Source organism: Panicum hallii, chromosome 3, assembly GCF_002211085.1.
Source record: "Panicum hallii strain FIL2 chromosome 3, PHallii_v3.1, whole genome shotgun sequence".
Lineage (NCBI taxonomy): Eukaryota > Viridiplantae > Streptophyta > Magnoliopsida > Poales > Poaceae > Panicum > Panicum hallii.
In genome coordinates this window covers 3,633,006-3,660,757 of record NC_038044.1, presented here as the reverse complement: position 1 = coordinate 3,660,757, position 27,752 = coordinate 3,633,006, and the positions used below count along the sequence as shown (strand labels likewise).

The 27,752-nt window shown below is 43.2% G+C and overlaps 5 protein-coding genes across 8 annotated transcripts; 2 read left to right on the top strand and 3 right to left on the bottom strand.

The window, feature by feature from the left end:
• Positions 1-346: 346 nt before the first annotated feature.
• LOC112888158 (AP-2 complex subunit sigma) lies at positions 347-3,884 on the top strand. The gene is made up of 6 exons (XM_025954519.1): positions 347-515; positions 602-700; positions 816-866; positions 1,627-1,800; positions 2,875-2,934; positions 3,567-3,884. Exons 1-6 carry the CDS (start codon positions 513-515, stop codon positions 3,606-3,608), a joined length of 429 nt encoding a protein of 142 aa, XP_025810304.1. The 5' UTR covers positions 347-512; the 3' UTR covers positions 3,609-3,884.
• A 5,232-nt stretch (positions 3,885-9,116) lies between these two features.
• LOC112884440 (zinc-finger homeodomain protein 3-like) lies at positions 9,117-11,538 on the top strand. 2 transcript variants are annotated; one of them, XM_025949824.1, is made up of 2 exons: positions 9,117-9,553; positions 10,208-11,538. In XM_025949824.1, the coding sequence occupies exon 2, from the start codon at positions 10,252-10,254 to the stop codon at positions 11,200-11,202; it is 951 nt and encodes a 316-aa protein (XP_025805609.1). In that variant the 5' UTR covers positions 9,117-9,553; positions 10,208-10,251; the 3' UTR covers positions 11,203-11,538. The 2 variants fall into 2 exon arrangements, with proteins under 2 accessions (XP_025805609.1, XP_025805610.1); XM_025949825.1 differs by lacking the exon at positions 9,117-9,553 and adding an exon at positions 9,576-9,984.
• A 3,913-nt stretch (positions 11,539-15,451) lies between these two features.
• LOC112884439 (uncharacterized protein ycf45) lies at positions 15,452-20,219 on the bottom strand. Its single transcript, XM_025949822.1, has 10 exons — positions 19,922-20,219; positions 19,005-19,067; positions 18,805-18,882; positions 18,231-18,451; positions 17,595-17,667; positions 17,207-17,491; positions 16,994-17,137; positions 16,451-16,501; positions 15,876-16,100; positions 15,452-15,766 (listed from the first exon to the last, which is right to left on the bottom strand). Exons 1-9 carry the CDS (start codon positions 20,111-20,113, stop codon positions 16,029-16,031), a joined length of 1,179 nt encoding a protein of 392 aa, XP_025805607.1. The 5' UTR covers positions 20,114-20,219; the 3' UTR covers positions 15,452-15,766; positions 15,876-16,028.
• Positions 20,220-20,513: 294 nt separating this feature from the next.
• On the bottom strand, positions 20,514-22,988 carry LOC112884438 (L10-interacting MYB domain-containing protein-like). Of its 3 annotated transcripts, none has more exons than XM_025949819.1 (3): positions 22,648-22,988; positions 21,569-21,879; positions 20,514-21,482 (listed from the first exon to the last, which is right to left on the bottom strand). In XM_025949819.1, exons 2-3 carry the CDS (start codon positions 21,872-21,874, stop codon positions 20,730-20,732), a joined length of 1,059 nt encoding a protein of 352 aa, XP_025805604.1. In that variant the 5' UTR covers positions 21,875-21,879; positions 22,648-22,988; the 3' UTR covers positions 20,514-20,729. The 3 variants fall into 3 exon arrangements, with proteins under 3 accessions (XP_025805604.1, XP_025805605.1, XP_025805606.1); XM_025949820.1 differs by having other exon boundaries at positions 21,569-21,874; XM_025949821.1 differs by lacking the exon at positions 22,648-22,988 and adding an exon at positions 22,475-22,588.
• A 1,212-nt stretch (positions 22,989-24,200) lies between these two features.
• LOC112885946 (MADS-box transcription factor 13-like) lies at positions 24,201-27,428 on the bottom strand. Its single transcript, XM_025951661.1, has 7 exons — positions 27,232-27,428; positions 25,733-25,817; positions 25,235-25,299; positions 25,000-25,099; positions 24,769-24,810; positions 24,634-24,675; positions 24,201-24,476 (listed from the first exon to the last, which is right to left on the bottom strand). Exons 1-7 carry the CDS (start codon positions 27,411-27,413, stop codon positions 24,201-24,203), a joined length of 792 nt encoding a protein of 263 aa, XP_025807446.1. The 5' UTR covers positions 27,414-27,428.
• Positions 27,429-27,752: the final 324 nt, after the last annotated feature.

The window sequence follows — 27,752 nt, the reverse complement described above, 5'->3', positions numbered from 1 at the left end:
AGATGATCAAATATATGTATGAGGATCAATCGAGGAGTGCGCTCTCGATTAGAATATTTCTTTAGAAAAAATATTTGGTAGAACTCCACCTAGGATCAACCTATAAGCTGCTTTCAGTTCTGACAAACAGAACCATAATAGCCACGATCCAATTTAAATGATTGCTCTTCTACATCATCTTGCCGATCTAAATAAGTTAAACAACTACTCCGTATTAAATTTCAACCTAAATAATAAACGTAGTACTATTCTACTATACTCGCGAGACAAGAGCATACATGAGATGTACGAGAAAAAAAAAATAGCAAACAACATAATGTTTGGTAGTTCAAAGGATATCGCGTTTCTTGTCTCCTCTCAGAAATTTTTTTCAAATGGAGAATACGAAGCTGTCGCCTGTCGGCTGCGACTGAAAAGAACAGAGAAACGAAAAATCCTCCTCATTTCTTCCTCTGCCCCCGAATCGCGCCCCTGTTCGTCCCGATTCTGAAGCATCAACATCGTCCTCCGCCATGGTAACGAACCCGCATCCCATCGTCACAGTTCTTTCATTGATCCATTCTTGTTCCTCACCTTGGTTCGATCTGCCTCGCCGGCGCAGATCCGGTTCATCCTGCTGCAGAACCGGCAGGGGAAGACGCGGCTGGCCAAGTACTACGTCCCGCTCGAGGACTCGGAGAAGCACAAGGTCGAGTACGAGGTGAGCGGTGAGCCTTCTGGGCAAGAAATATTTGATCTTGGTGCTGGGCTCCAGCTTTGATTTGGTTGCTGATCCCGTGGTGGTGTTTCTTGGTTCTTGGTTGATGTGAATCCAGGTGCATCGGCTCGTGGTCAACCGGGACCCCAAGTTCACCAACTTCGTCGAGGTGGGTGGTTCGAGCTCCTGCTTTTGTTCCCAGGTGTCGTTGGGGTATCGATTCGGAAATCTCGGGAGGGTAACTAGTGTAAAATCTTCGATTTTGCGTACTCAACTACTCATGGTTATGACTTCTTGGTACTAAATGAAATCAGGTCGGTCAATATAGCTAATGTTGGATTTAGTTGGTTCCTGCTTGCTTGCCTCTTTTTTTAGGTTGAGCAATAATGCAAAAACATGCAGATTGACCATAGTTTTTTGTCGTTAGATTTGGGGGAGATTGTCTGGTAGGATGGGATAATTGTTGTACTGTAGAATTTGTTACAGATGCAATCTTGATTGAGCATGTCATAGCTCAATCAAGATTACATCTGTAAAAGGGCCTTTTATCCATAATTAACTTCCAGAAACTCATGATTAGATATTTAATATGACCATGAAAGAGAAGCAAGATCAAGCACTCTGCTGACTGATTTGAAATAGTAAAGAAGATCTGTACTGTAGATATTAGTTACAAGTGCCTCTTTAGGATATGTTTTCAAGATTGATCACTAAGAGTAGTGCTCAATATTGGTATTGTATGGTAAACTTATATATCCTAAATATCTAAAATTTCTCTTTGAGTAGTGTTCAATTTCTAAAATACTGCTAAGGAAGATGAGTTGTGCGTAATATATTTTCTATTTGTATATCAGTGTGATAGCCAGTCCTATAGCTTTTGTTCAATTTCGTTATTTCCCCTTGCAACTAATTTGGGACTTCTCTTTCAGTTCCGTACACACAAAGTCATCTACAGGAGATATGCAGGACTTTTTTTCTCAATGTGCGTGGATATCACTGACAATGAGTTGGCATATTTGGAATGCATCCATTTGTTTGTTGAGATATTGGACCATTTCTTCAGCAATGTTTGTGAACTTGATTTAGTATTTAACTTCCACAAGGTAACTGCTATGTCTCACTAGGCTAATCTAGCAATCTGCAATATTGTTGAAGTATTGATCATATCACATCTTATCTTTAAACTTTAAAGAGTAGTTTCTATTTAAGTGTTCTCTTTATCAACAAGTTCACTGGTAACCAAATTTTCGTGTGTTTTAACTAGTGCTACTGTATTCTGCCTAAGTTTTTCTTTTTTCAGCATTACTTGTGTTTACATTTAGTCTGTTATGCAGTTTTAAAAACTGTTCGAAAGAGTTTCATTTTTCAACTGAAAGAAATTTAATACGTTAGGGTTAAATATTTTATTAGCCAGTAAGTTTTTTATGACCAAAGCCATGCCTATGTGCTAGCATTTATTTGGTGTTGCTTGTGTTTATTGTCATTTGTTGCTAAGATATTATAGAACTGTGTGTAGATGATAAAAAGGGCCACTGGAAATCCGCAAACAATATAAGATGTTACTCCTGCATGTGTGACATTGCTGACCTATTTGAACCTAACAATCTTTAGCTATTTTATCCCAATTTTCCGATACTCTTGTACTATGTTTATCACCATTTTTTTATGTGTCAATAAATAACGCCTTCTGGTTATCAAATGATAATCTGTAAATGTGTGTTTACACCATGCCTAGTGTATTCAAAATAATTACCCTATGCATTGGGAGGTTGTATATATGGAAATCTCCAGTATTTACACTGCCTAGTGTATTCAGTATATGATTATCTATGCATTGGGAGGTTGCCATATACGGAAATCTCCAAAGCTGTGCTCAATATTGTCAGAACTGAAATTGTATTTGCATTAGACATTAGAAAAGAAATCTTCAAATCTGAGAAGTGAGAGCAGTCTATTTAAAACTGATATTTGAAAATAAACACTGTGAACTTTATGTTTGCTACAATCAAGGTCAAATGTGATTGCGTACCGTTCTAGTTTTTTGTCTTTTTGAAACCAAACTAAAGTATCTAACTTTTGTCGATTTTGCTTGACCTTCTAAGTTTTTGATAAATTGTTCTTGTAGCCGAAATTCATTTGCAAATTTGCTTTTTGACCTTTTTGGCTGTGTGCTATAGGTCTACTTGATATTGGATGAGTTTATTCTTGCTGGAGAGCTTCAAGAAACAAGCAAAAGGGTACTACTTTTTCCCATAATACATATTGCTGTCAACTATGCATTAGGTACTTGTATCAGTAATATTGATGGAAGCTTCCATTGTTTTCCCAGCATATGATGTAACAGAACATAATTAGAGTTTCTTAAGTTAGTGAGAAGTCAAGGGTACACTATAACTTTTTCCTGAACATATATCATCAGTATAGCTAAAAAGGATTTCTTTTATGCACCTACTATTCTACCTTTAACTGAGATCAGCTGAATATATATCATCAGTATAGCTAAAAATGGTGCTCTTCGGACTACAAATATTTCTCAGTTTTTCTAAAGCTAGCCGCCCTTATTTTGTTCTGGTGTAAAAACACAAGATCTTTCACTGAACTTAATAAATCACCTCCCCCCCCCACCCCCCCCCCACCCCCCCCCCCCCACACACACACCCACCTGACTGCATGCATGTAGGGAAGCTGAAGTAGCGAGTTCACCACCTGCATTTCTAGTTGTCAACATAAATGTATATAGAATCTTGTTGTGCTATGTTTCTTCTGAGAACTTCATTGGAACTTCCAGACTTTATGCTGGAAAACAAGACATGCATTTTTGCTTTACATGTAAGTTGTATTCATTCTCAAACACTTGCATATTTTTCAGGCAATTATAGAGAGGATGGGCGAGCTTGAGAAGCTGGAATGAGGAGAAAAAAAAAGTTGTGATTTACAGTAGCGTTGTTTGGGATATAATCAGGGACGAGCCTGTTCTGCCCTATCGACAAATCACTTCCATTTTGTTTGTACAATTCTTTGTACCTTTTGTGCTATATCCTTGCTCCATTTGAACCTTTCACGACTGCGAGTCTGTAAGTGCCCTTTCATTGTTGCGAGAGGTTAATGATGGATATGTGGGCCCACCTTTCATGTGAAGAAGATATGAATTTGATGCAAAGCAACTAACCCACTGATTAAGTGATCATATAAGTGTGCACTTTTAACACCACTGATCATTGTTTGCTACCCTGAGTAAGAGTTCACTGTTATGACTTCAACGAAATATCAACGAGGTAACCATTGATATGTATGCTGATTGATGTGTTTGTGACAATTAAGTGGATGATCATCATCTCATTATTCAGATGATGATGATTGGCCTGATATCCTGCTCTGGAAGGAGGGTGATAAATGGCTGGCCCTAGAGGGCCTTTGGGCCTTTACTTAGGCCTTGTTTAGATGCACTCAAAATTCCAACTTTTTACACTCTCTCTCCATCACATCAATTTTGGGACACATGCATGGAACAGTAAATGTATATAAAAAATAACTAATTGCACGGTTTAATTGTACATTACGAGACGAATTTTTTGAACCTAGTTAGTCCATGATTAGATAAAATTTGTCAAATACAAACGAAAGCGCTACAGTGGCACTGTTGCAAATATTTTGCAATCTAAACGGGCCCTTACTAGTAGGCCCAGCTCTTCGTGTAATCAAATTTCTCTCCCTTTCTTTTATGCTTCTTATGGGTTTCATTTTTGTTTGCAACAAAAATATTAAAATTCGGAACCTGTAATTATTAAAATTTTGTAATATAACACATTAGTTTCATTTTCCAAAATCTGTAAAAATTTCAAACTAATCCCTACGAGTACATAGCCAGGTGTTTTACTAGGGCTGTCAGATGTGGATGTTTATCTTCAAGATTTTACTGCAGACCTCTTAGATTTTGTTACTTACTCAAACTTCGAAAAACGTTTTCTAAAACTTGTAACGGCACTGATAGTAGAATTCTTTTGGAATGGCAATTAAAGTACCGAGTGAGTTCAATCCTAACATGTCGTTGAAGAACAAGAAGAAAAACTCATACTAAAAAGAAAAGTTCCATACACTTTTTTTTTGAAAGACAAAAGTTCGATACACTCATACTTGCTGCCTTGCGGCTGATATCACCACCTTCGAACAAACAAAACGGAACGGAATAGTAGCAACCAAACAGGGCCACCTACAAGCATAGCTTTTGCACGTATATAAGACAACACTTTGAAGGCAAAGTACACTTATGTTTGTTAATTGTTCCAACTAACCAAATCTAACATCCCTTTTGAACCCAACCACACGAATTAAAAGAAGCTCCAAGCACTAATCCCAGTTGGGAGACGGTGTTAAGGTATCTTTGTTTAAATAAAGGATGGTGTGTTAATGTATCTTTAAAGACAAGAAAATGATCCCTCACAGCACAGTCTCCTGTTACCTCCCTTGCAAGTAACACGCCACGTAATTCAACAAACCCTAGCCACATCTATATACAAAAAAGGTGGATGAAAATGGCTATTCTTGTCACACCTTTTAGAGAATTTTCTTTTTAAAACAGAAATAGCGCACATATTTTCTATGCTTCCAAATATCTAAGGATACGCCATAAATGCCATATATACCATCCTGGCGTGATAAGGTTCATTAATAGGTACACTTACCAATGCCATAAATTTCGTAATAATGCTGTGAATTTAAAATTAAAAATAAACGATGTGCCCAAATCAACAAAACTAGACCAAACACAAATATTTTGAAGTGGTCCTGATTAACTAGCCTATATGCAAAATATGAAAGTGGCACGGCCATTTGAAAAAGCTTGAGAAATGAAAAGGAAAAAAAAAGGAGGAACCATGCTGCAGAGGAGAAAGATGCACGGATTGTGACATCACAACAAATTGGGATGATGCACATAATCCCTTTGTGTTTTATGAGATCCTCTGTACAGCGATTTCCAATTGGTCCCTAGTTAGCCATACGGCCGGTCCCAAGAATCCAATGCATGCCGACCACATTAATCCGGTGATATTGGAGGGTTAAGAAGAGATAAGCGTTGGGGATTATCAGGATCAACAGTGATGTACAGCCACCCATTCCATACCTTTTGGATGATGCGATTTAGAGAATAATCTTATGCCACATTTTATCTCTATATTATTTTTACACGTTCAAGAATAATCTCTACTTCACGTCTTCACCTAAAAAAAAAGTCTCTCTCTCTCTCTGAGTTTTTTTCTTGATAATAAATTCTGCCATCTTCTCTCTCTGGATTTTCCATGATTATTCAACTGCTATTCAGAATTAACTATGTCGATTATCTTAGACGACGGGAAACTAAACATGTTTTCAGGGAGGTAGTTGGACACCTCTACACAAAAATAAAATGCAAGCAATCTACAAATCAACATGGACAATTCAAATGCAAATTTCTGCTCTCCAGCCACAGAACCATGATTCTATATACTCTCTCCGTTTCAAATTGTAGGTCGTTTTAGCAAATCTAAATACATAATATTTGCTACATATCTAGATATAGTATTTATCTAGAAACATAGCAAAATTTACATATCCTGATTTGCCAAAACAATGTGCAATTTGGAACGGAGGGAGTACACAAAAGTTAGCTACAAGATGCCGTAGTAACACCAGTTCTAACTTCTCTAATAGCCAAGATTTCGACCTAGCCATTTTTCTTTTTGAAAATTGAAGATTTCGACCTGGCATGATCTACTTTTGACTGAACTTCTAGTGCCCTTGCAATTGGTCTTGGTCCACACCTAGTAGGGTTAATGCATGCATGCCGATCGAAATCCTTGCTAACAACATGTAGGGCACACACACATGATTGGCAGCGAGGAGGAGTAAGAAGCTAGATAGGCTCCTCTTTTGAGGCCCGGGACGACAGCAAGACTCGGATCTCCAAACTTAGCTCTGGTGTGAAAATTCAGTCCGACAGTATGTAGAACGAAAAAAAAACAGAGAGAGTCAAATGGTCCATGCACTCTTGCTGCTGCTGCTGCATCTGATCTCTCTCTCTCTCTCTCTCTCTCTCTCTCTCTCTCTCTCTCTCTCTCTCTCTCTCTCTCTCTCTCTCTCTCTCTCTCTCTCTCTCAAGCGGGGCACACCTGATCAGGTGGTCCAGGGGGACCAGAGTCCATGCATCCAAAGGTGCTGGGTTTTTGTCCGTGATCATCTGGCGTGAATTTCAAAGTTTTTTTTTTCTAGTTGTTCTTTTTTTAAAAAATGCTTCAATAAAGACATAAATTCGGAAAATTTATATCTTTATTGAAGCATTTCTAGATGTAGCTTATCAACATTCAAAATTCCAATCAAAAGGTGCTGTTTATCTTTACTATAGCTATTTTTCTAGCAAAGATTTTTTTAAAAAAATATCTTGACCACCACTCTTCAGCATATATATTCTTGGTTTTCTTTCATGTACCTTGTGTTGGCATCATTTATCAATGTCATATTATTCTTGGTCAAGAAATCAGCATCAAACATAATTCCAAGACTAAGAAACGAATCAGAAGACCAGAAAGGACGGCGGCAAAAGGTCACTGGAATTACGTTTTAGTCAAGAATAAAGCAGACCGCAAGGTATTCAAGAATAAAGTGATGCGGATATGCAAAGGATCAGATCAGTAGAAACAAAACCAAAAGCAAAGAATAATGCAAATGATTGAGAGCCAAATTCGTATTGAATTATAAAAAGGAGAGCAAAAGAAGCTAGGATCCATGCATCTTTTGTGTATCCTTGAGAGAGAGAGATCGCAGGACGACTATTCATACAGCCTTCTAACATCAAGACCGAACATTCTCGCCGATCCAGAGGACATTCAGCTGATGGAAAGATAAAGGAGGTGCTAATGTAGTACCTTAAAGATAATTCCGTGTGCACTTTGCATGCTGAGGAACTTTATATATTCATTGGAATAAAAAGCGATTAAGACCTTTCTATCCTCTCTCAAAAAGAATCTAATTCTAACAATGATATGTATGCTCAGCAACATGGCCAATTTGATAACTTACATATGTACATGCATATACATGTGCATCTATTTGGATGGAGTTGAAAATTGAAGCTGGTAACTTGGTATTGATTTGATAATTGGTAAATAAAAAATAAGGGCAAACAAAAAATACACAGTAGAAAACTTTGTGTAAGATACAATTTCATGATTTATAAACCATCATAGGCTAGATTCATCTACTCATGCAACCAACGATCTCGGACCCTTTTGGAGTGAAAGGATGGACACAAGAATTTTGAAGGATTTTTTTTCGGCAAAATTCTTGTGAAATTGAAACCTTTCAACTTGAGCTCTTACTGAACCAGCTGCAAAATTGAATGTACCACTAGTAAATACCATGCCCCACTGCACAGCACAGATTTGTACTGTAATCCCCACCTGAGCCTTAAAGGAAGACCTGCCAATTTTCTTCACAGGCAGAAGAATGTTGTGCAGTGAGTAGACACAGTGGCAGCCACCACCCATTTCACCATCACGAAAGCAGAAGGTTTTACACATGACCCAAACCAAAAGCTAGGATTTGGTGGGCCTGAGGTTAATCTTCTGCACGACTGCCAATACAGCAATTGATGACTAAAAAAATCATGTGCAAATTGCCAAATGATAAGAATCTGTTGGGTGACAGGGATACATGTGGTGCGAAACAATTGGACCTGTATGTGACGGTTTGCTCTAATCTACTAGTCATTTCTGATGACCAAATGGGGAAGTGATTGAGCTGCCATTGGCTAGATTCATTCTTGCGTGGTTCTTGGCAAGTTTGACTCCCAAAAGAAGCCTCACATGGAAACGAACAGCATAGTGTAAGCTTGGCTTCAGGACAGGTGGCTGGAAAGCACTGGTGAAGAATGTGCCTATGCTGCTCTGTCCTTTTGTTTGCGTTCTAGTATTTTTCGTGGGAAGGCATAAATGGCCAAATGGGTGCAGAATGTGATAGTAGCAAAAAACTGAAACTTTAAATATATACACACGCCGTCGCAAAAATGATTTATAGAAATACGATGTAAATATCAACTATTGCCTTATATGGTTTGCAGGGCAAACTAAACCTTTTAGAAAAATTTACATGAGGTTGTTTTTGTGCATTCCAGATGCCAGATGGAAGGAGGAGGGAATCGGTAAACTTGCTCCACACTTAATCTTCTGGATAGTACGCATCATACTATTTCAGAAAGAAAAAAAAAGATAGCATGCACCATAATATTTTTTGCGAATGGACACAAAAGGAATTGATTGCTTAAACTCGTTTTCTGGCGGATCCCTTTCTCAGAAAATAGGAAAGAAAAAAGAGGAGAAAGGAACTGAACAAAACACTCATTATTCTGAATATTTTCAATAAAATAAAAATCTGAGGGGGGACATCCATGGACGCGCTCAGCTCCTGTAGCTCCCACCCTCTCTCACCATTGCAGTACAGCTCCTGACACACCACACAAGGCCACAGGCTCTCTCCCCCTCTCTGAGCAAGCTTGGATTCCTGACAGTGCAAGCAAAGCAAGCACCAGAAGCTAGTAGCTCTAGTAGTATTTCTCTTGCTGCCTCCCTTCTCTCATTTCACCTTGTTATTACACACCACTACTACATCAGAGACAACAAGCCTTCCTCCCATTGGCCATCTCTAGCTCACAGCCTACTATCTCTAAACATCGACATTTTCCGGTATTTTCCTTACCACTTTGCAGTAGTAGTTTGTAGTAGGCAGCAAGGTTGGTTTCTTGTAGCAATGGAGGCCAAGGTTTGAGAAGGCATGAGCTTGCTCCCTCTTTGCCCTCCTGATTAGCCCCTTGGCAGCCACTGTAAGGTATGTTTCTCCACTCTTCTTCTTCACCTTTGTGCTTTTGCCCTCCCCTTTGTTTCTACACTGTTCTTCCCACAGCAAAAGCACAAAATGTTTAGCATTGATACTAGAGTGGGAGAGTAGGAGTAGAGGTCAAAGGCTGGTCCATGTATGTCTTGTGTGTTGTTGAAGAGTACACAAGAGAAAGTATCCTCCACACACCAACCAGCAGCAACAAGTAGTGGTGTGAATACAAAGCATTTGCAGACAGCAGCCACTGTATCCATCCTCTACCTTTCATTCTACTACTGATCTTCTTCTGCGTGGCCATGGTGAGGAGCCCAAGAAACCTTGGAACATAGGAGTAGTACCAGGAGTAGTAGAGACGTAGAGTTAACCCCATCTTGGAGTTTGGGACTGGTATCTTCTTGCCAAGATCCCAAGGCCACCACAAGGTCCACAACCTCGTCCCTTTTTGTTCTCTCACTCTCCCCAAGAATCAATCTTTTTTCCTTCCTTCACTTTTTTTGAGCCTTCCAAGGCATACCAGATTCTTGTTTCTCATACATCATTGCCTAGAAGCTCCAAGCTGTCGTCTTGGCATCCACTTCAGCTTCCTGCTGAAATCCCTGCTGCTTGTTCAATTTTTTGTTTGTGCGTGCGCGCGCGCCATTGCAGATTTGCAGCGGAGCAGGAGCTGCGGCAGAGGAAGGGAGCAAAGCATGGATCTTTCCGGGGCGCAGGGCGAGCTGCCGGTGCCGATGGCAATGCACGGCGGTGGCGGGGGCTCGCCGTACCTGGGCCTGCACCACGGGCACCACCACGAGCACCCGCAGCAGCATAGCCGTGGCCCGAACGGGCGGCACATGTCGCCGCCGGATGTGGTGGTGCCGGAGGAGGCGAAGAACCGGCAGCTGGCGGTGGTGCCCGTGGGCGCGGTAGGTGGAGGCGGGGCAGGTGGGGTGAGGTACCGCGAGTGCCTGAAGAACCATGCGGCGGCCATCGGCGGGAGCGCGACGGACGGGTGCGGCGAGTTCATGCCGGCGGGGGAGGAGGGGTCGCTGGATGCGCTCCGGTGCTCGGCGTGCGGGTGCCACCGCAACTTCCACCGCAAGGAGCCGCCGGGTGGCGACGCGCGGCAGCTGCACGGGCACCACCCACACCACCACCCGCTGAGCCCGCTGGCGGCGGCGCACCACCACCACCGGGGCCTGCTGGTGGCGGCACTGCCCCCGGCGCCGACGCGCATGGTGATGCCGCTGAGCGCCTTGCAGCATCAGGCGCACCACAGCGCGGCGTCGGCGGAGTCCGACGACGCACGGGCGCAGCAGCCGCCGGCGCGGAAGCGGTTCCGCACCAAGTTCACGGCGGAGCAGAAGGCCCGCATGCTGGGGTTCGCGGAGGAGGCCGGGTGGCGGCTGCAGAAGCTGGACGACGCGGCGGTGCAGCGCTTCTGCCAGGAGGTGGGCGTGAAGCGGCGCGTCCTCAAGGTGTGGATGCACAACAACAAGCACACCCTGGCGCGGCGCGGGCAGGAGGGGGGCCACCACGGCGGCGACCCGGAGCATCTCGGGCAGCTCGGCGGCGGCATGCCGCTCCCGGAGCCCGGCGGGCCCGGGCGGAGCCCCAGCCCCAGCCGGAGCCCACCGCCGCAGCAGCTCCGGCTGGATTAACCAACCAACAAACCCAACATCACAACAACAACAACATTGATCAAGACGGCGATGCTGACGACGATCGCCTCACTCTAGCTCCGGTTAATCTAGCTTAGCTAGCTGCATTGGCTTCTTTCCACTGTTCCATCCATCCATCCATCCGTCAACCGAACTGATGCTGAACTTCCACGGATTTGTTTTCTTTTCTCCATGCTTGATTTCTGTAGCTCCTCTTTCTTTCTTTCTTATTGATGTCCCTAACTTTGCTGTCTACTATTGCTTGCTCGAGCGACTGATGTGGGAGGGTGAGACTGAAGATCACTTGTTAACTCTGATGAAGCTCATGTGTTGTGTTGTGATGTGCCTTCCATCCCATCATGCTACTGTTCTTGCTCTGTGCCTTGTGCATGGTTGTTAGCACGTATTATTAGCAGCTCTGAAACCTATTTATGGTTGGATTAGGCTAATGATTGAGGCCAGGGGCAGTTGGGAGTTGATGATTGGTGAGAGGGATGGTGCTGGGCTGCTGGCAACAACAACAACACACACACACACAGCAATGCAATCTGGCTTGGTGGCTGGCTGAATTATTGCTGGAGCTGGGGGGCCAAGCAGAGGGGAGGGGACTGGAGCGAAAGATGTGGGGGTGCAGGGGGGCAGGGGAGCATGTGGCGAGCCGATCCCAAAATGGATAGCCACTTAATGCCCTGCTGTGGAGTGTGCCAGTGTGGTGTGGGGGATTGATCTAACTGACCATCTGATCTCCGCCTCCCCTCCCTACCCTGATCTGATCTTCTGATCATCTGATCTCCCCTCCCTACCACTATGTGCAATCAGCATTCAGCAACCTGCAAATGCAATGCAACAGGATCTGCCGTGGAGTGGACAGTGATTATTGGTTCGGTTTGGGGGAGCTGAAACTCTTTGATCCTGCCTGCATTGCCATCGCCCATCAGCATGAGGTTCAGTGTTCTTGCAGGTCTTTTTCTGTTGTTAGTTTACTTCGTTTAAAAGAAAAACTCAGCTGCTCCTACCCCTTGTCTGAAGGAAGGGGAGCAAGAAAGAAGTCGCATTTCTCGGTCTCTGCGGCTGACACAGTACAGCACGCCCAATTCAGATCCGAACCGGCGCCTGATTGGCCCCAAATTTTGTTGCGATGCTTACCACTTTGTCAGGGAATAACCTGATTACCTGAATCCAGAATTTGGTTTCCGTTTCTCCAGAAAGAGTCCAAGACTGGCACGGTCTGGGCCCTGCATCACTGGGGATTCAGTAGTGATGTACTAGCATCAGCGCTAGACTCCTACCAGGACTAGTGTTGTGTTCAGATCGGCGCCACAGTGCTCCACTCCGCTCCGCTCCGGTCCAATCTGAATCCAATCTTCTTCTTCCCCGTGTAAATGTAGGAGTAGAGCTAGCTAGTACCAGTACCAGCAACCACACCTGCTGCCCTGCTGGGATGTGTTGTCAAGCTCTCGTCTGCAGCAGCAATGCCACTATGCAACACGAAAGGACGACGGCAAAGATAAAGGCCATCATCAGGAGATAGTAGTACTACCCTCCTGCTCGAGCCTAGCAGCTACAGTGCCGCGTGTGTCGTCGTCTTTGGCCTGGCCTGGCCTGACGATGGGAGAACCTCTCTGTCTCTTCGAACGTGCTGTCTGAAGCGAGCGAGGGAGTGAGGGGTGATCGGTCAGGCAGGAAGGCATGCTTGGTGCTTCATCATGGCGACGCTGAACGGAGGTTGGTGGCGACTCCCCGACGAGACGAGACGGGACGGGACGGCGCACTACGGGCTAGCGCAGCCGCATTTGCTTGCTTTGCTCTCCACAGACATCACGGAGGAAGTTAGGAAAAAGTCTCACACGGAATGCGTACGGAAAATAGTCTGTCAAGTTTCAACTGAAGTTTTCTTTTTTTTTTGTGGGGTACTAGTATAAAAACTGTTTATCATTTAAAACCCCTAATGCACAAGTGATGAATTAAGGATCGACATGTTTTTATCATATTGTAAAAACTAGGGGGAAGACTAACATTGTATTTGAATAAGGTAAGGTTCAACTAGAGTTTCTTTTTTTTTTAAAGAAAGGTTCAACCAGAGTCAGGCTCTGTTGTAATGCCGTTGGCTCCGCCACTGACTCGTTGTATGCCGTTGCCCACACAGCAGGAGCAATACTCTACCATCAACAGAGCGGCAAAGGTAAAGATGACAAAACAACTCCCTCTCTTTTCTTCATCATCCCCTGGCAATGGCATGGCATGCATGGCCAGCGACTGCAGCAACAGCCAGGTCAGAGCGCCAGAGCCCCATGCCCTCCTGCTGCTGCAATGGAAGCCAGCCACAGCCAGGCCCTGCTCACGGCCCACAGCCCATGTGTGCGGACGGATGGGAGCGGTTGCTGCCACGGCAAGGCATCAGAATCAGATGATGAGGCAGCGAGCCCTGCACGCACGTTGCCGCCGGTGTCAGCATCCGAGGGACGCTAGTGCTCGTGTCCATTGCGGTTGCAGCAGCAGCAGCAGCTGCTGCTTTGATGTACAACCGTGTCATTTTCTTTCTTTCTTTCGTGATGTACTACAACCGCGCCATTTTCTTTCTTTCTAGACGTACTACAACCCTGAAGCTGCTTTGCTTTACGGTGATCCCGGCGCAATGGAATGAAGATGATCGATCAGGATGTCGCGACGCAGATGCTGCGGATTTAAGGATCGGCTTCCGGCACTGAACAGTGGAGCAGTGATGTACAGTGGTGATCTGATCTGATGGAAGAGAGCAGCGAGCGAGCGAGCGAGCGACGACGGACGGACGGAACCCGACGGAGCGGCCGTCAGACAGAGGCATGCGCGTGCGGCCGCACGTGTGATCACATCAGAGGCAGGCAAGCAACCCCGGGCTACCCTTTGCGTGGTCGCAGAGCTGTGCTGCCGCCGCGCACAGGTCTGTCCTCCTGGGATCGTTTCTCATCCAGCACCTGCTGCCTCTGCGTGGAGACGTGGAGGATTCAGAGACTTGGAGACTTGGACGACAAGATCGGAAGACGATGCCGCCCGGCAAAGCTTTTCTGCACGTACGGCGCGGCGCCACCTCGCCGGACGGTCGCCCAAGTGCCCAACATCCAGGTAAAGCGAAACAAGAAATTGAACAAACCTCACAAATTTGAAACAAACATCATAGTAAAACAAGTTCACAACAATTCACATTGTTCAATAAAAAAAATGAAAATACTGATCAAGGACGAAGACCCATTCCTCTGATGCGTGACTCATTTTTGTACTCTGCAATGACCACCATGTGTATCCACAGTTGACTGGGTCGCAGTCTCCAGCTTACTAGGAGTGGACTCCAAGGCAGGCACAGCACAGCACACTCTCAGGCCCTCTGCTGTTGGGTACAGTACAGCTGCTGAATCATGCACGCATGTGAGGCTCTGCCATGCCAAGGACGGATGCTGTTGGTACTCTCTACTCCACTCCACTCCATCTGTGGCGATGCCACGTCAGTAAGCTTAACCCTCCGGCGGCACACACGCTTGGCCACTCGGGAAAGCCTCTTCATCTCTTGCTGCGAAATGTCAAATGTGGCCATGGCAGTTACGAACTGGTGTCAACCGCTGAGCTAACCCACCGTGAGTCCATGACCCTGCCACCCAGCCCCTTCTTCTCTCTGCACAACGCAATAGACTCGACGCCGATAGCCTTCTCTGCAAACAAGAACTGCAAACCTCAGGCACCAGTGGGTGTGTCAACTGTCAAATGCAGCAGAATTAGGTGTTCATCAGAGTTCGCATTGCTGCTAGCACAGGCCTAACCACGATTCTCCTCCTTGCCGGCGTAATGGTAAGCAGGGTGCAGAAAGAGGATGTCAGATTTCAGAAACAAGGTACAACCAACACGGTTCAGCTCAGGTGATAGCTTAGAACAGCTGCAATGCCTGTCGCTTCTTTTCCTTTCTGTTTTACTTTCAACTGCACGAAACTTCAAAAAGGCTTCCCCAGACCCCATCCCGTTGCTGCTTGTGGATCCAGTCCTGAACTGGATCTATTTATCCATCATCAACCCATGGGCCCAAAAGGTTGAGCCATGGACGCATTGGGATCATTTTCCCGAGTTACAAAAGGCGTAAACCAAGAAGACATGCAGTTGTAAGGGCCACTGGGCTTAAAAAAATTCTTAAATCCAAAACCAAAACACCTGAACCCTTAAACAAGGAACAAAATAGGAGAATGAAAATCTTGGGACTCTCAGTAATGTAGACAAACTGTATAAATGTAGAAAATGAGAATGAGTTTGTTAGTAATAACTAAAATGATGCGTAGTACACATCATACGCTTTAGATGTACTGACATACACGGATTTGTTTTTTGAGAGGAAAATACATAGATTGAAATATACATTCAAATTGGTACAGCAATTTTCCAGAGTGCTAAAATACCTGATACAGACACAAGTAGTACCTTCTACCTAATTAGTATGAAGTTATCTGCAGTGTATTAATATGTAACAACAAGCCTGGCATAGGTATCAGTCAAAATGTTTACCATGTAGTTCACCAAAGATGCTTCTTTTTTTTTAATTCACCATCTGTAATAAGATGGCATCAATGTCAAAAACAGAATCTCCTCCAAAAAAAAACTTAACACAATTGATATAAGGAGGATATATAGCTGGAATATGGGGATTCCGTACTCACCTAAATGTGTAGTATCAGTAACTTTACCAGAATACCAAGACCATTGGAAACTTTTGGGATTAGGATCAGCCCATACCACCTCAGAAAAAGAGGCTCGGTATAGATGGTAGCACGCGGTTTGATAGAAGCAATTATAAATTGTGAATTTGGAGTTCAGAGCCCATCTCCATCATACGTTGCCCATCTTTCAATAACAACTTGAAATTCGTTATCCCTTTTCCTTACCTGTAATATGATTAGTCACCAATGGAAATTAAAGTTTTGCTAAAGCATGCTTCACTTGACAAAATAATCACTTGAAAATTCTGTGTACAAAATATAAACTCTACATTTGTATAACAGAGTTTATCGGTTCGAACAAGCATAGCAGTAAGTGCGTGGTTAAGATGTCATGCTTTAAAATGAGATTTATTGGTGAAGCAAACAATGAAACAAGAATATTGGCATAGAAACAACCGAAATGATCCTAATTCCCATTTCTCTAGATCACAGCATTATATGCTCACACGACCAAAAACAACCCCTGAATTCCTCATAACACAAAACTGAATGAGACATGCTAGGTAAAATGTTACCTCAACCAGTGGCTTCTTTCCATGAAGTAGCATATCCACACTCCTTTCTGTCTGCAGAAACACAATAGGCGCAGTATATTAGTATTGTCTCAGCTGGAGAACATAAAATACCATCACATGTTTTTATGAGTAGACTACATTGAGGATCCTAAACTTTGAAATTTTCTTGGCTGTTGCCTGTTGGGAAAAGAGCAGGAATTACAGTGGTGATCAGAACTACAGAATGCAATAACAATGATACAACAAAGGCCAAGCAACCTTAGTAAAGAATTAGAGATGGGAAATATTGTAACATAGCATATCTTCATTTGTATAGGTTGAAAATGCACGGATCTTAGCATGGGCAGGGCAAAGCAGGAAATTCATGCTTTAAAATAAATACACAACATTCATCGGAAAAAAAATACATCACCACTATCTGAAATCTAAGAAACATAAATATCACCACACACTTCCCAGCATCCCCATTATCTTATTGACATTAGGAAAGGTGTATTTATTCCTGTATTTTGATTGTTAGACATGTAAAGGACATAGACATACCCGATGAGTTACCCAGTAATGTCGTTCCCTCATCTCAATAAGGAATGGGAATGTTGGAGGGGCCTTCCTCTCTAGAATACTTTTCTGACTGCGTCGAGCACGAGCCTCATCATCACCAAGAGTAACAGTTTCTACACCTCCAATCTGTTATCCAGTAATGAACATAAGCAGGCATAGTTGATCTTTTTATGCAATGTGATAATGATAGCATACCAAGTCAGATAAGGTCGGATTCTTAATGATATTCGCAAGCCGTTCTCCATGGGCAGTACCAATAAGCATCACACCCCTTTCTGCAATTGAGCGGCAAGCTTGTGCTTCTGCTTCAGTTCCAATCTCATCTACAATAACCACCTCGGGCATATGGTTTTCAACTGCTTCAATCATCACTCTATGCTGCATTGATGGTTCAGGAACTTGCATTCTTCTTGCGCCACCAATAGCAGCATGAGGAATATCCCCATCCCCACCAATCTCATTACTTGTGTCCACAATTACCTGCCCTAAACACCAGTGCACCAATATAATATATAAGACACTATAAATCAGTCAAATTGGACCTGAAACAGAGAATTACAAGAATAAAAACTGTTTAACATACCACTCTTTTCTGAAATTCATCTGCTAGAACACGTGCAATCTCACGCATAACAGTTGTCTTGCCTACTCCAGGCCTGAACAAACAAAAGAATGTGCACTAAGTAAATGTTGCCCGATTCCCAAATAAGGAAATGGCACACAACAAACACAAAATGTATATACCAATGGCTCTAAAGCATTAGTGAAACTTCCAGAACTGGTTCATGAATGCACGATTGTACTTGACAAAAATGTTGGTTTCCGGTATTTTTATTTTAACATTTTCAGCTGTTTTTTAACTTATAGGTTCAATAGCTTGGTGCTGTCACATATCAAGAAAATACGTATGAATTTATTCTTGAGCATTTTGAAACTCTACTTCGGCTTCAATTCGTTTTGTAAAAAACAGAAGGATCCATTGAAACATCAAAAATATCGACACAAAAAAGCACAACCCTAGACTCCTGTTGCTGTTCCTGAATAAAACATATATCACCATATATTTTACTATTGTAGTCCTAATGACATCTCCATGCAGTTTGTACTCATAGAACACAATTACTATCTACTAGCTTCATTTTTATCATCTTAATCTGTAAAAAGACAGATGGAAGAAGCAATCAAGATCCTAGAATGATCAAGAAAGAAGGCGAGGTACCTTCCCAAAAACAGAATGCTTTCTTTGTAATTTAGGAGATCACGGACCATATCAACATGTCCAGTAACAGCTCGGCCAACTCGACAGGTCAAACCAACAACCATTCCTTTTCTGCTCCTTATAGCAGATATTCTATGTAAAGTACCTTCAATTCCTGCACGGTTGTCACCTCCAAACTCACCTACAGCTTGCTGTGCTGCCTCCAGCTCTTGCTGTGAGATCTATCACATGGAAAATACAATTAACAGGACACATTAACTGTGCTTTTGCATGCCAATTCACATTTTTCTTTGTGTGCACTCAAAAAGAAAATTTTATGCTTGTGATCAGTACAGATTTATGACCAGAATGAAACTCGCTGCCAGTCAGGAGCGGGCTTGACTGACTAATATGACTTCCAACTTATATCATACAAAATATGCGAGGCTGACACTAATAATAGTGCATGGAAACATATATGACTGTTCGTTTTCCTTTGATCGTATGATTGGGTTTCACAATATTGACAAGGTAGGTACACACAAATAAAGTAAACATAATATTACGAATTTGAGACTGCATAGCAGTACCATACCTCACGGTCCCTTAGGTATTGGCCACCAGAGTCACCAAGGAAACGTGCCTCTGGTCGTCTCCCCAAATCCAGAACGACCTAATTGATGGCTCATTAGTTGGGATCACATATGGAATTAAAAATTTACATTCTTGACATATGAATATTCAAATACAACGAGACTCAAAAATAGTTGAAGCAGGCACGCGCATCTATCTTACCTCCAACAGCTGGTCCTTTCTAGGTTCATTCTGCAGACTATCTCGTAAATCTCTTGGTAGAATCTGCAAAGGGTAAATCCACACCTTTATGTTATATTGTTATCCAATCTACACAAAGTAAAAAAAAACTACTACAGCAAATTACAAATCCAGAAAACATCAGATAAGCCTGCCATACATGTCGTAAATGACTTCAAAACATGAAATGAATTTAGAAATAAAGATTTCATTTTGTATTGAAATGCTTATCTCAGTGCAGCAACTTGATTCAGTCTGCAGTAAAAAATTTATCCTCTCCTTTTGTTTTATCCATGCAAGGCTTCATGCTTCTTGCAGTAAACAGTGAGTACTGCGGGCATTAGTGCACAGGGCATATGAATGATATAAAGTTACTCTGTCATTTTCTACCCTATAGGTAGATCTTGCATGTGAAACTGTAACTAAAGACCAAACCCAGTGAATCAGAATCTTTGTGCTTGATGTGTGCTTCAGTTATGTAACCGGCGTGCAGAACTGCAGATGCAGGAACAGTTATACTATTCCAGCATTACACATAAGGATTTATGTCCTACACACAGCTCTCCAGCAATTCAACGGCTAGAAAGCTTTGTATCAGCAAGTTATCCGCCGTTCGAAGCTAGAATTAAGATGGATAACTACTGCAACGAGAATTCGAAGTCAACTATATCCCAGGCTAGCTTGTTCTCTAAAAATCCCTGCCGAAATCACACGAATGTTTATTTTTGACTGCCACCTTCATGCTTTATCGTATGTCCGTATGCAGATGATAGACCGAATTAGCACTTTTTTAACTGCGTCTCCGGTCCCCGACTACCACCTTTTTCCAACACGAAGTAAACGAACTTAACGATTTCACTAGCTGCGATAAAATAGGTGAACAGGGAACAGAATTGGACCTGCAGGAGCTCAGCAAGGTCGTCCTCGACAATGCCTCCCCACCCACCGCTGCCCTCGGTGCTGCAGCGGGCAGCATCAATGCAGGCCCCGCCCCCGCCCCCGCGCCGCCGCCTGAGTGGAGGATGAGGCAGCGGGAACTTCGGGGCCAGGAGGGGAAAGAGGAAGAGGCAGCGAGAGGCGCACGCGGCCATCGCGTGGACACTACTGGCCCCCTGAGAAGAAGCGGCGGCGCGGGTGAAGCTCCGGCGAGCGAGCGTTCGTTGCCGTTCCCTTTGGAGTTTTGGATGGATAATGCTCACTTCGCGCGGTTGGAAAAATGGGGGATCATAGCTGGGCCGTCGTGACTACTTGAAAAGGCCCAACCCCATTTCGGCCCAATTCTTCCTACAATTACGTTGAAGCAATGGAAGAGTACAGAGCGATAATCCACACAAATAACGGATCAAACTTTGCCTATGAAAAGAACTCAGGTTCAGTAACACGGATCGAAGTCTTGCTTTCATTTTTGATTGTTATATAGACCACCTTCTGTTTAATGCGCATAAGCAATTATCTATACATATCCAGATGTACAAACTCACAACTTGAATGTACATAAGTAATTTATGTCGACATAAATATCATAAAAAGATAATGCTACACAGAGAACAATTGAGACCACAGTACAGCTACGCATTCTTAGATGAGACTTTACAACCATACTTGTCAGGATATACAGCACACTAGTCAGGATACGATAAAAAATGAGTCACGTCAAAAAAAAACTAAACATTTATCACTGAACCTAAAACAAAGGTCTAGGGTCATTTATCTAGGACCCAAACTTGTATTTGATAGATACTTGACGATATACTTTCTTCGAAGCCACTGGAACCGTTCTTCGGCCGTTTCCATGGTCAGGAACATCTCCCTCTGTTCTCTGCTGATGAACAGCTCAGTCGCAATGAAATGTTCGTTGCTTCCAGACCGTGCTCCACATTCACGAACCATTGTCATGACATCCCGGATGCTAGGCCATGGCTGTGTGTCAGCCTGGGAGCTGAACTTTTCAAAAGTGTCCTGTGCCTTTTGAGCCAGCTCCGCTATGCAACTCAAGTGAGACTGCATGAGCAGAGCAGTTTCAGCCTTACTTTTCTTGTTCCTCGTCGCAATCACATGAATAGGTCTCTTCTTCCTCCTGTTTGAGGTATACTGAAACATAGGCTCTTGATGAGTGTCATCATTATCTTCAGCGTTGTTGTCTGATACATCCAGGTGCACACCATTCATGGTGGTTTCTTGAGCGTATGGGAGACCATGTGTGGTCTGCAGCAAATGATCCACTCCATTCATGGGGCTGTCTGGAGCAGATGGCAGATCATTTGCAATCAGAGGCAAATGATCCACTCCATTCATGGGGCTGTCAGCAGCAGGTGGCGAATGATCAACACCATTTTTCGGGCTTTCTGGAGCAGGTGGCGAAGGATCCACGCCATTACTGGTGATGTAGTCAAACATTATTTTCAACTTATCCTCATGTTGCAGACCAAGATTGCGGTATCTCCTTGCACCAGGCAGCTCCTACCAGTAAAAAAAACGAAAGGTTGTGACAAGATTAAAATGGTTAACACGGTAAAAATTGCAGAACCAGAGTAAGTATCGCAAACCTTATTTGTCTTCTTCCACCATTCATCGTCAGCAACAAATGTTCCCCTTGCCGCATCCCAGGGTAAACCCGCCCCCACTACAAGCAGCTTCTTCCAAGTGATGTAATCACTCTTAAACTTATCCCATTTGTTCTTAAGCTGCAACTTTGTATAGAGAAGCTGTGTCCTCTGCTGAAACTTGGCGGCAACTGTACGGTAACCAATGTTGTTCAGATGGGTGTTTGGCCTGTTCCCAGCATGAACTTGTTCGACAAAGAGTTCACAGATAATTCTAGTGCGTTCATCATTCCACTCTGCTTCTGGCATCTGCACTGATAACATGCATTTGGCTGGTGTTAGGATTTATCAGTGTAAAGTTGTGAATTGTGAAGTGCACGACTCTGTAAGCGAAAACAGTGAGAGAACACAACAGCATGCGAAGGTTACTCCCAAAAGACGGTGACCATAACACTTCTGCACAATTTAAATACAGGGATTCTAGCCAAACAACACTGGCATAAAAAATTTAAACAGACACTGATCCGGGGCATACTAGGCTACTGTGGAAAGGTGTTTCAGGTCTCGCCTACATCAGTATCATCATATTGCTGAAACCCACAACACAGGAAGTATTACAGGTGTATGTAAACAACACTGCTGTACAAACTTAAGACACAATGATCCTCAGTGCTACAGAAAGATGTTTCAGGTTTCACCTACGTTATATCGCTCAAACTCACAAGACAGAGAAGATTCCAGGAGATGAACATAAGTTCTAGTGCTAGGCCACATTTTAAATCCGCGAATTATTGGAATCAGAGGATAAGTCAACAAATGCGATAAGGAAAAAAAATACAGGTCCTCTGTTCAGTTATAAGTTCAGGTAGAAATTAGAATGACCGCAAGCGTCAGAATTCAGTTATTCACCTTCTTTAAACCTATCCTAGACCTAACGGAGCTCGAGGGTTCGGAGCACCCACCCCAGCAAGAAAGATTTGGGCTCGATCGCTCCTGGCCACAGCGAATTCAAGGGGAGAAGCCCTAGATAGAACAGGGTAATTCAATCAATCCGAGCGAAGCAAGGTTGAAGCTTTCCTTACCAGCAACAAAAAGGTCCAAGACAAAATCGACCCGAGCTCGATTGTATACCCGCTCCGCTCCACGCCGGGCCAGCACCAGCAGAGAGCGCCGGGGGGGGGGGGGGGGTGGCGGCGGCGAGAGGAGGAGAACCCCTCGGGCGACCGCCGGGCGGCGCGCTGGGATCCGGCGGACGGAGGCGCCCGCTCGGGGGTGGGATTCGGCTGGACAAGCGGACGGGGAGAAGGGGTAGGACCCGCCGGCCGGTGACCTCGCCTCCCGCGCCGCCGCGACGGGAAAAGGGTAGTGGTTTTCTAGGGCTCGAGGGGCGAGGCTGAGAATAGTTGGGAAAAAAGAAAGAATTATTTTTCCTCTCCACGTATGACGTATAACATGGCACGGCAGATCGTGAGCGAAAACTGTACTTGCAAGTTGCAACATCACCAGATTATTTAAAGAAAAATATTGTAAAAAATGTTTTCGTAGACCTATTTGATATAGTCCAAATAATTTTGTGGGAGCCATATTTGGTATTATCGTATGATTTTCTTATCTCAACTTTGATGGCATACGAGTAAATTGTAAAATTTCACAAGAGCGCCGATTCTAAAATATGATTATGATGATTTTAACTCTATTTTGTTCTGCTCTCGGATTTCTAAGGTATTCTTGACATCCTATTGCATACCCTCTAAATTTCTATGTATGTATCAATGGATGTTTTCCTGTAACACTTGATAGGTGAGGTTCATTCATTCTGCTAAATGATTCATAAACTATTTAAACAATTTTGTCAAGTTCATTTTATATAACATTTTTAACTTTACTTTTAGGTAACATTTTAAAATAACATTTTGCTGAATTATTTCTACACAAAACTTTTTGAGGAATTATTTAAAGAATTTTTCTACTCACTTGATAGGTGAAGTACATTCATTTTGATGTATCCTAAAAATTACTCATACTGTACCAATACCTATAAAAAGTACTACCCAATTCAGAATTTCATATTCGACGCGGCGCTATTTGAGAATTTAATATTAATAAATATTTAGCTTGATCAATACTAGGTCAATAAAAATCCTAGGAGCACATATTGGAGTGCAGTAGAAGTTAAGGTGTTCCAAAAAATGTTATTTAAGTTCAAGGGGTAGTTATACTAATATCGGCCTTGACACCAACGGTTAAAGTTATATACTAGTAGACCATATCAAACCAAACTTTGTCCAAAAACTGAAACTGAGAGAAGGGAGGTAGCAGCAGCAACAATTAGCATCGTTGCAACCCATCGAGAATCAAGCAGTATAGTATATGCTTTGGGCTGACAATATATAACAGACACCGATCACAGCCTCACAGGTGCTGCAGCATCTGATCATTTATGTCTAATCGATTAGGTTTTAGTTCTCCATCAGTAGACCGAATAGCAAGGGGATAGTCAGACACAATAGGCATGCAACACACATCATAACAAGCTAGGTCACGGAAGCCAATGCAAGAACATCTGAAGGCAACAACGAACTGCCAGCTTCCATTATCGGCGACGACAGTTCGCTTGAAAAGCTCCTTGTGCAGCTTAGAACTGATGAGGATTATTGATGCCGTCGTCGCCGCTCGGTGGCGCCAGCTGGTAGCCGAGGTTGAGCTCGGTGGTGAGTATCTGGCGGTGTGCCTCCAGCATCTGCAAGCCTCCCGGAAAGAAGCACTTCATGTCCAGCCCCGCGAAGGGGCCGGCGGGAAAGAAGCACTTGGTGTCCATCTGGAAGAATGGGTTCAGCTCCGCACTGGCGGCGGCCACGGCGGCAGACCGGGCCACGGTCACCTGCTGCAGCTGCTGCTCTCCCTCCTCAATCTGATCAGACAGAGATGATGGACAGAGTGATCAGCATACGTGAAAAGCATGATTATTTCAAGATTAATGTATACAGATTTTTTTTCTGTGTTTTTCAAGGCTAAGTAGCTATATATGCAACAAAAGTTTGTTTCTGATTTCTGACAGTTAAGCATACCTTGGTCCTGAGGTTCATGTGGTCATTCTGGAGCTCAGTCTCCTGCAGTTTCAGCAAGTTTTGGTGCAAAGAAATGAATCCAAACAGGATTAGCTAAAATGAATGAAGTGTATATAGGTGACATGTATGTATTACCCTTTTGACCATGTAATTGATCTCTGCAGACAGCAGCTCACTCTGAAACAAGAATTTGGCGATCAGAATCGGCGATAACATAGCAGTCACAGTTACATCAGAATTTGAAGAATTATTTAAACAAAACCATTTGGAAACAACAAGTACTATCTGAAGAATTGAACACCCTTTCTTTATGATTAGTTTGTGTGAAGATGCATGGTTGGATTGGATAACTTAGTACATTCCTACCTTCCTTGCTCTGATCTTTGAAATGCCTTTCTCGAGGCGGCTCTCAAGCTGCTTCAGTTCTTTAAGTGACAAGTTTTCCACCGAATCACCAACCAAGTGCCTTCACATGGGAGACAAAACAATCAAAACATATACAGGCAGTGCTTTACTTTCAGTCACTCAATCACATTCCTCTCAATACAATAGCTAAGGAAGCAATTTAATGCATGAATGCTGTGCACAAGGCTGCTCTTACCTGTTAGTGTTCTGCAGCATCTGGATCTGGTTCCGCAGTTTCGCGGATTCTTGCTGGTAGTATTGCTTAAGACAAAACAAAGAGTCAGAGGAAACGATCAGAAGGATCTCATATAAAAGGCCAAATGAGTAAAGGGAATATTCAGTCTCAGAGAGTAACCAGAGGGGTCTGACAACTACTTTGTTCAGGTGTATGACTGTTTCCCTTTTAGAAAATTCCTGGTTAATGTAGTAATATAGATTTGACAATGTCTTGAGCTTGCATTAGAATAGTAAAATATGATTTAACGACGACTATAGGCACTATCATGCATTATGATCTAGTACTAATCTCAAAGTTAGTTTAGGAAAAATCTTATGAAAGAACTCAGTTTATAGATACATGCATGTGGTTGCATGGACTTCAGTGTATGCAAATCATAAAATAAGCACCATATTTATTTAACTGTAAGAATGGTTTGAAAGGTATAACCGTGCATGAATTAGTTAGTATTATTACCTGGGCGTTGAGCTCTAAGAGTGGGGCCCCAGATGAGGATCCAACGGCATGTGCCTTCTTGTACCTCTCAATAGTAGCCTTCACACTGCAACCGAACAGCAGAACCAAGCAAAAGGCATTGAGATGGAGTCAGTACTGAAGTGACATCCTCTGTGTCGTTCTTGCACGATAAACAACAAGGTAAATAATATTCACAAACCAAAAATGTGAAAGCCATTAATTATGAAGTAACTTATATGCGTATATGAAGCATGTAGACAGTCAATGCATGTGAAACCGTGTCCCGGTTACTTCGGTGCAAAATTGTGCAGGGAATAATGCAACTGTGCTAGCTTGTGCTGTTGAATAACTTGACAAAGCACATGAAAGGAATGGAGTGTCGTGCATTTGTTGTTGATTGACACTTTGCATGAGAGAGGAGCAAACACGGCGAATATGGGAGGACGGTGCAGTCTCTGAGCCGGTGCAAGTTTGCAGCTGATGAGGCGAGGTGTACGTTCTGAAGATGCATCATGTATTCATGTGTGTACGGTTGGGACTTGGGGAGGGGAAGCGAGCAAAGGGAAACTCTTGACAGCTAGTTTAGGGTCAGGTCAGTACGTTGCAACGTCATCTCAGCCACAGAGAGTGTGTGTGTGTGTCCCTTTCTCTCTCTGTGTGTGAGAGAGAGAGGGAGAGGGGGAGAGAGAAGCATGGAAATGCATTTGACTCGACAGAAGACGGTGCGCAGAAACTTTGCATACATTACCCTGTGTTCCAAGCAACAAACATCTAGCACTTTGCAAACGCATTTTTGTCAGTCTGATTGAATGTATGATGAATGCATGGCCATAGTAGACAATGGATCTTTTTAAATATATAATTAATTAACTTCTGAATAGTGCACAATGTATGAAGTTCAGATCAGGAAACGGAAGGAACACATTTTTGGCACAGTCAATTCTGATTGATGTGTGCATACATGTCAAATCAAATCCTTGTGTGTATACAAAAAAAGATAAAAATTACCAATGATATATAAAGTAACTGGGGGGGGGGGGGTAAATCATTGCACATTTTGATCTATATGGATGGTAGCTCAAAAGAAGTAACAGTGATAGTCAAGTTTATTAATTTAAACAGATTATAAATCCAGTCAAATTAAGCATGCTCCATATATAGGTTGTTGCCATGGTAATTTGACGGATACGTGTGAATATAATAAAGACTAAACTTTATACTATTCAATTCATCATTCGCCTAACGTTAAGCAAATTTATGAAGATCTCGCTATGAAATACTTAAACTTGTGGCATAATAAACCTCACAAGTTCCACGGCACCACCAATGAATCATATTGGATTATATTTTTCCTGATTACTACTCATCAGCAATAACCATATGAAGCAACAGCAAGTCGATCACTTGAGCATGAAATGACATGCTAAAAGAATCAAGCAAGTATCCACCATGCTACCAAGATGCAAGCTCAAGAGATCTATCGATGCACAGCCACGCACCTGTTGTTGGAGTACTCGTAGAGGCGGCCCCTGCTGGAGAAGACGATGAGCGCCACCTCGGCGTCGCAGAGGACGGAGAGCTCGTACGCCTTCTTGAGGAGCCCGTTGCGGCGCTTGCAGAAGGTGACCTGCCGGCTCGTGTTGTTCTCGATCCTCTTGATCTCAATCCTTCCCCTCCCCATGCTGGAGATCTCGGCTGAAAGACAGCAAGGTTTCACATGTATGAGAGCGGATTCAGATCATCTGAAGCGCATCATGAGAGGAGCTTGAAAGATCCAACCGCTGAGAGGTAGTAGCACACTACGATCAAGCAAGCAAATTCATCCGAAAGGGAAAAGCTAGGAACACGGGTCGATTCAAGAAACCAGCTGCTGGATACATCAGCAAGGATAGAAGAGAAGCCCAAGCCTCTTTAAGATAAAAGATGACAAATTTTGCTTGATTTGGCAGACGATGGATCAAATCTGAAGGCGTACATGGAAAAACGTGATGTCATGATTGGGCAGATCGATGCCTGGCAG

Bases quoted from the DNA above. Each gene is read 5' to 3' on its own strand.
- LOC112884439 (XM_025949822.1), bottom strand. From the start codon at position 20,113: ATGGCCGCGTGCGCCTCTCGCTGCCTCTTCCTCTTTCCCCTCCTGGCC. The intron at 19,068-19,921 runs GTCCAATTCTGT...TACCCTTTGCAG, and splicing joins ACCTTGCTGAGCTCCTGCAG to ATTCTACCAAGAGATTTACG. The intron at 17,138-17,206 runs GTATGCTATCAT...ACTGGATAACAG, and splicing joins ATCCGACCTTATCTGACTTG to ATTGGAGGTGTAGAAACTGT.
- LOC112884438 (XM_025949819.1), bottom strand. From the start codon at position 21,874: ATGCCAGAAGCAGAGTGGAATGATGAACGCACTAGAATTATCTGTGAA. The intron at 21,483-21,568 runs GTTTGCGATACT...TTTTACTGGTAG, and splicing joins GGTGGAAGAAGACAAATAAG to GAGCTGCCTGGTGCAAGGAG.
- LOC112888158 (XM_025954519.1), top strand. The intron at 867-1,626 runs GTGGGTGGTTCG...CTTCTCTTTCAG, and splicing joins AGTTCACCAACTTCGTCGAG to TTCCGTACACACAAAGTCAT. The intron at 1,801-2,874 runs GTAACTGCTATG...TGTGTGCTATAG, and splicing joins TAGTATTTAACTTCCACAAG to GTCTACTTGATATTGGATGA.
- LOC112884440 (XM_025949824.1), top strand. From the start codon at position 10,252: ATGGATCTTTCCGGGGCGCAGGGCGAGCTGCCGGTGCCGATGGCAATG.
- LOC112885946 (XM_025951661.1), bottom strand. From the start codon at position 27,413: ATGGGGAGGGGAAGGATTGAGATCAAGAGGATCGAGAACAACACGAGC. The intron at 24,811-24,999 runs GTAGGAATGTAC...TTCTTGTTTCAG, and splicing joins CAAAGATCAGAGCAAGGAAG to AGTGAGCTGCTGTCTGCAGA. The intron at 24,676-24,768 runs GTAATACATACA...CTGAAACTGCAG, and splicing joins TCAATTACATGGTCAAAAGG to GAGACTGAGCTCCAGAATGA.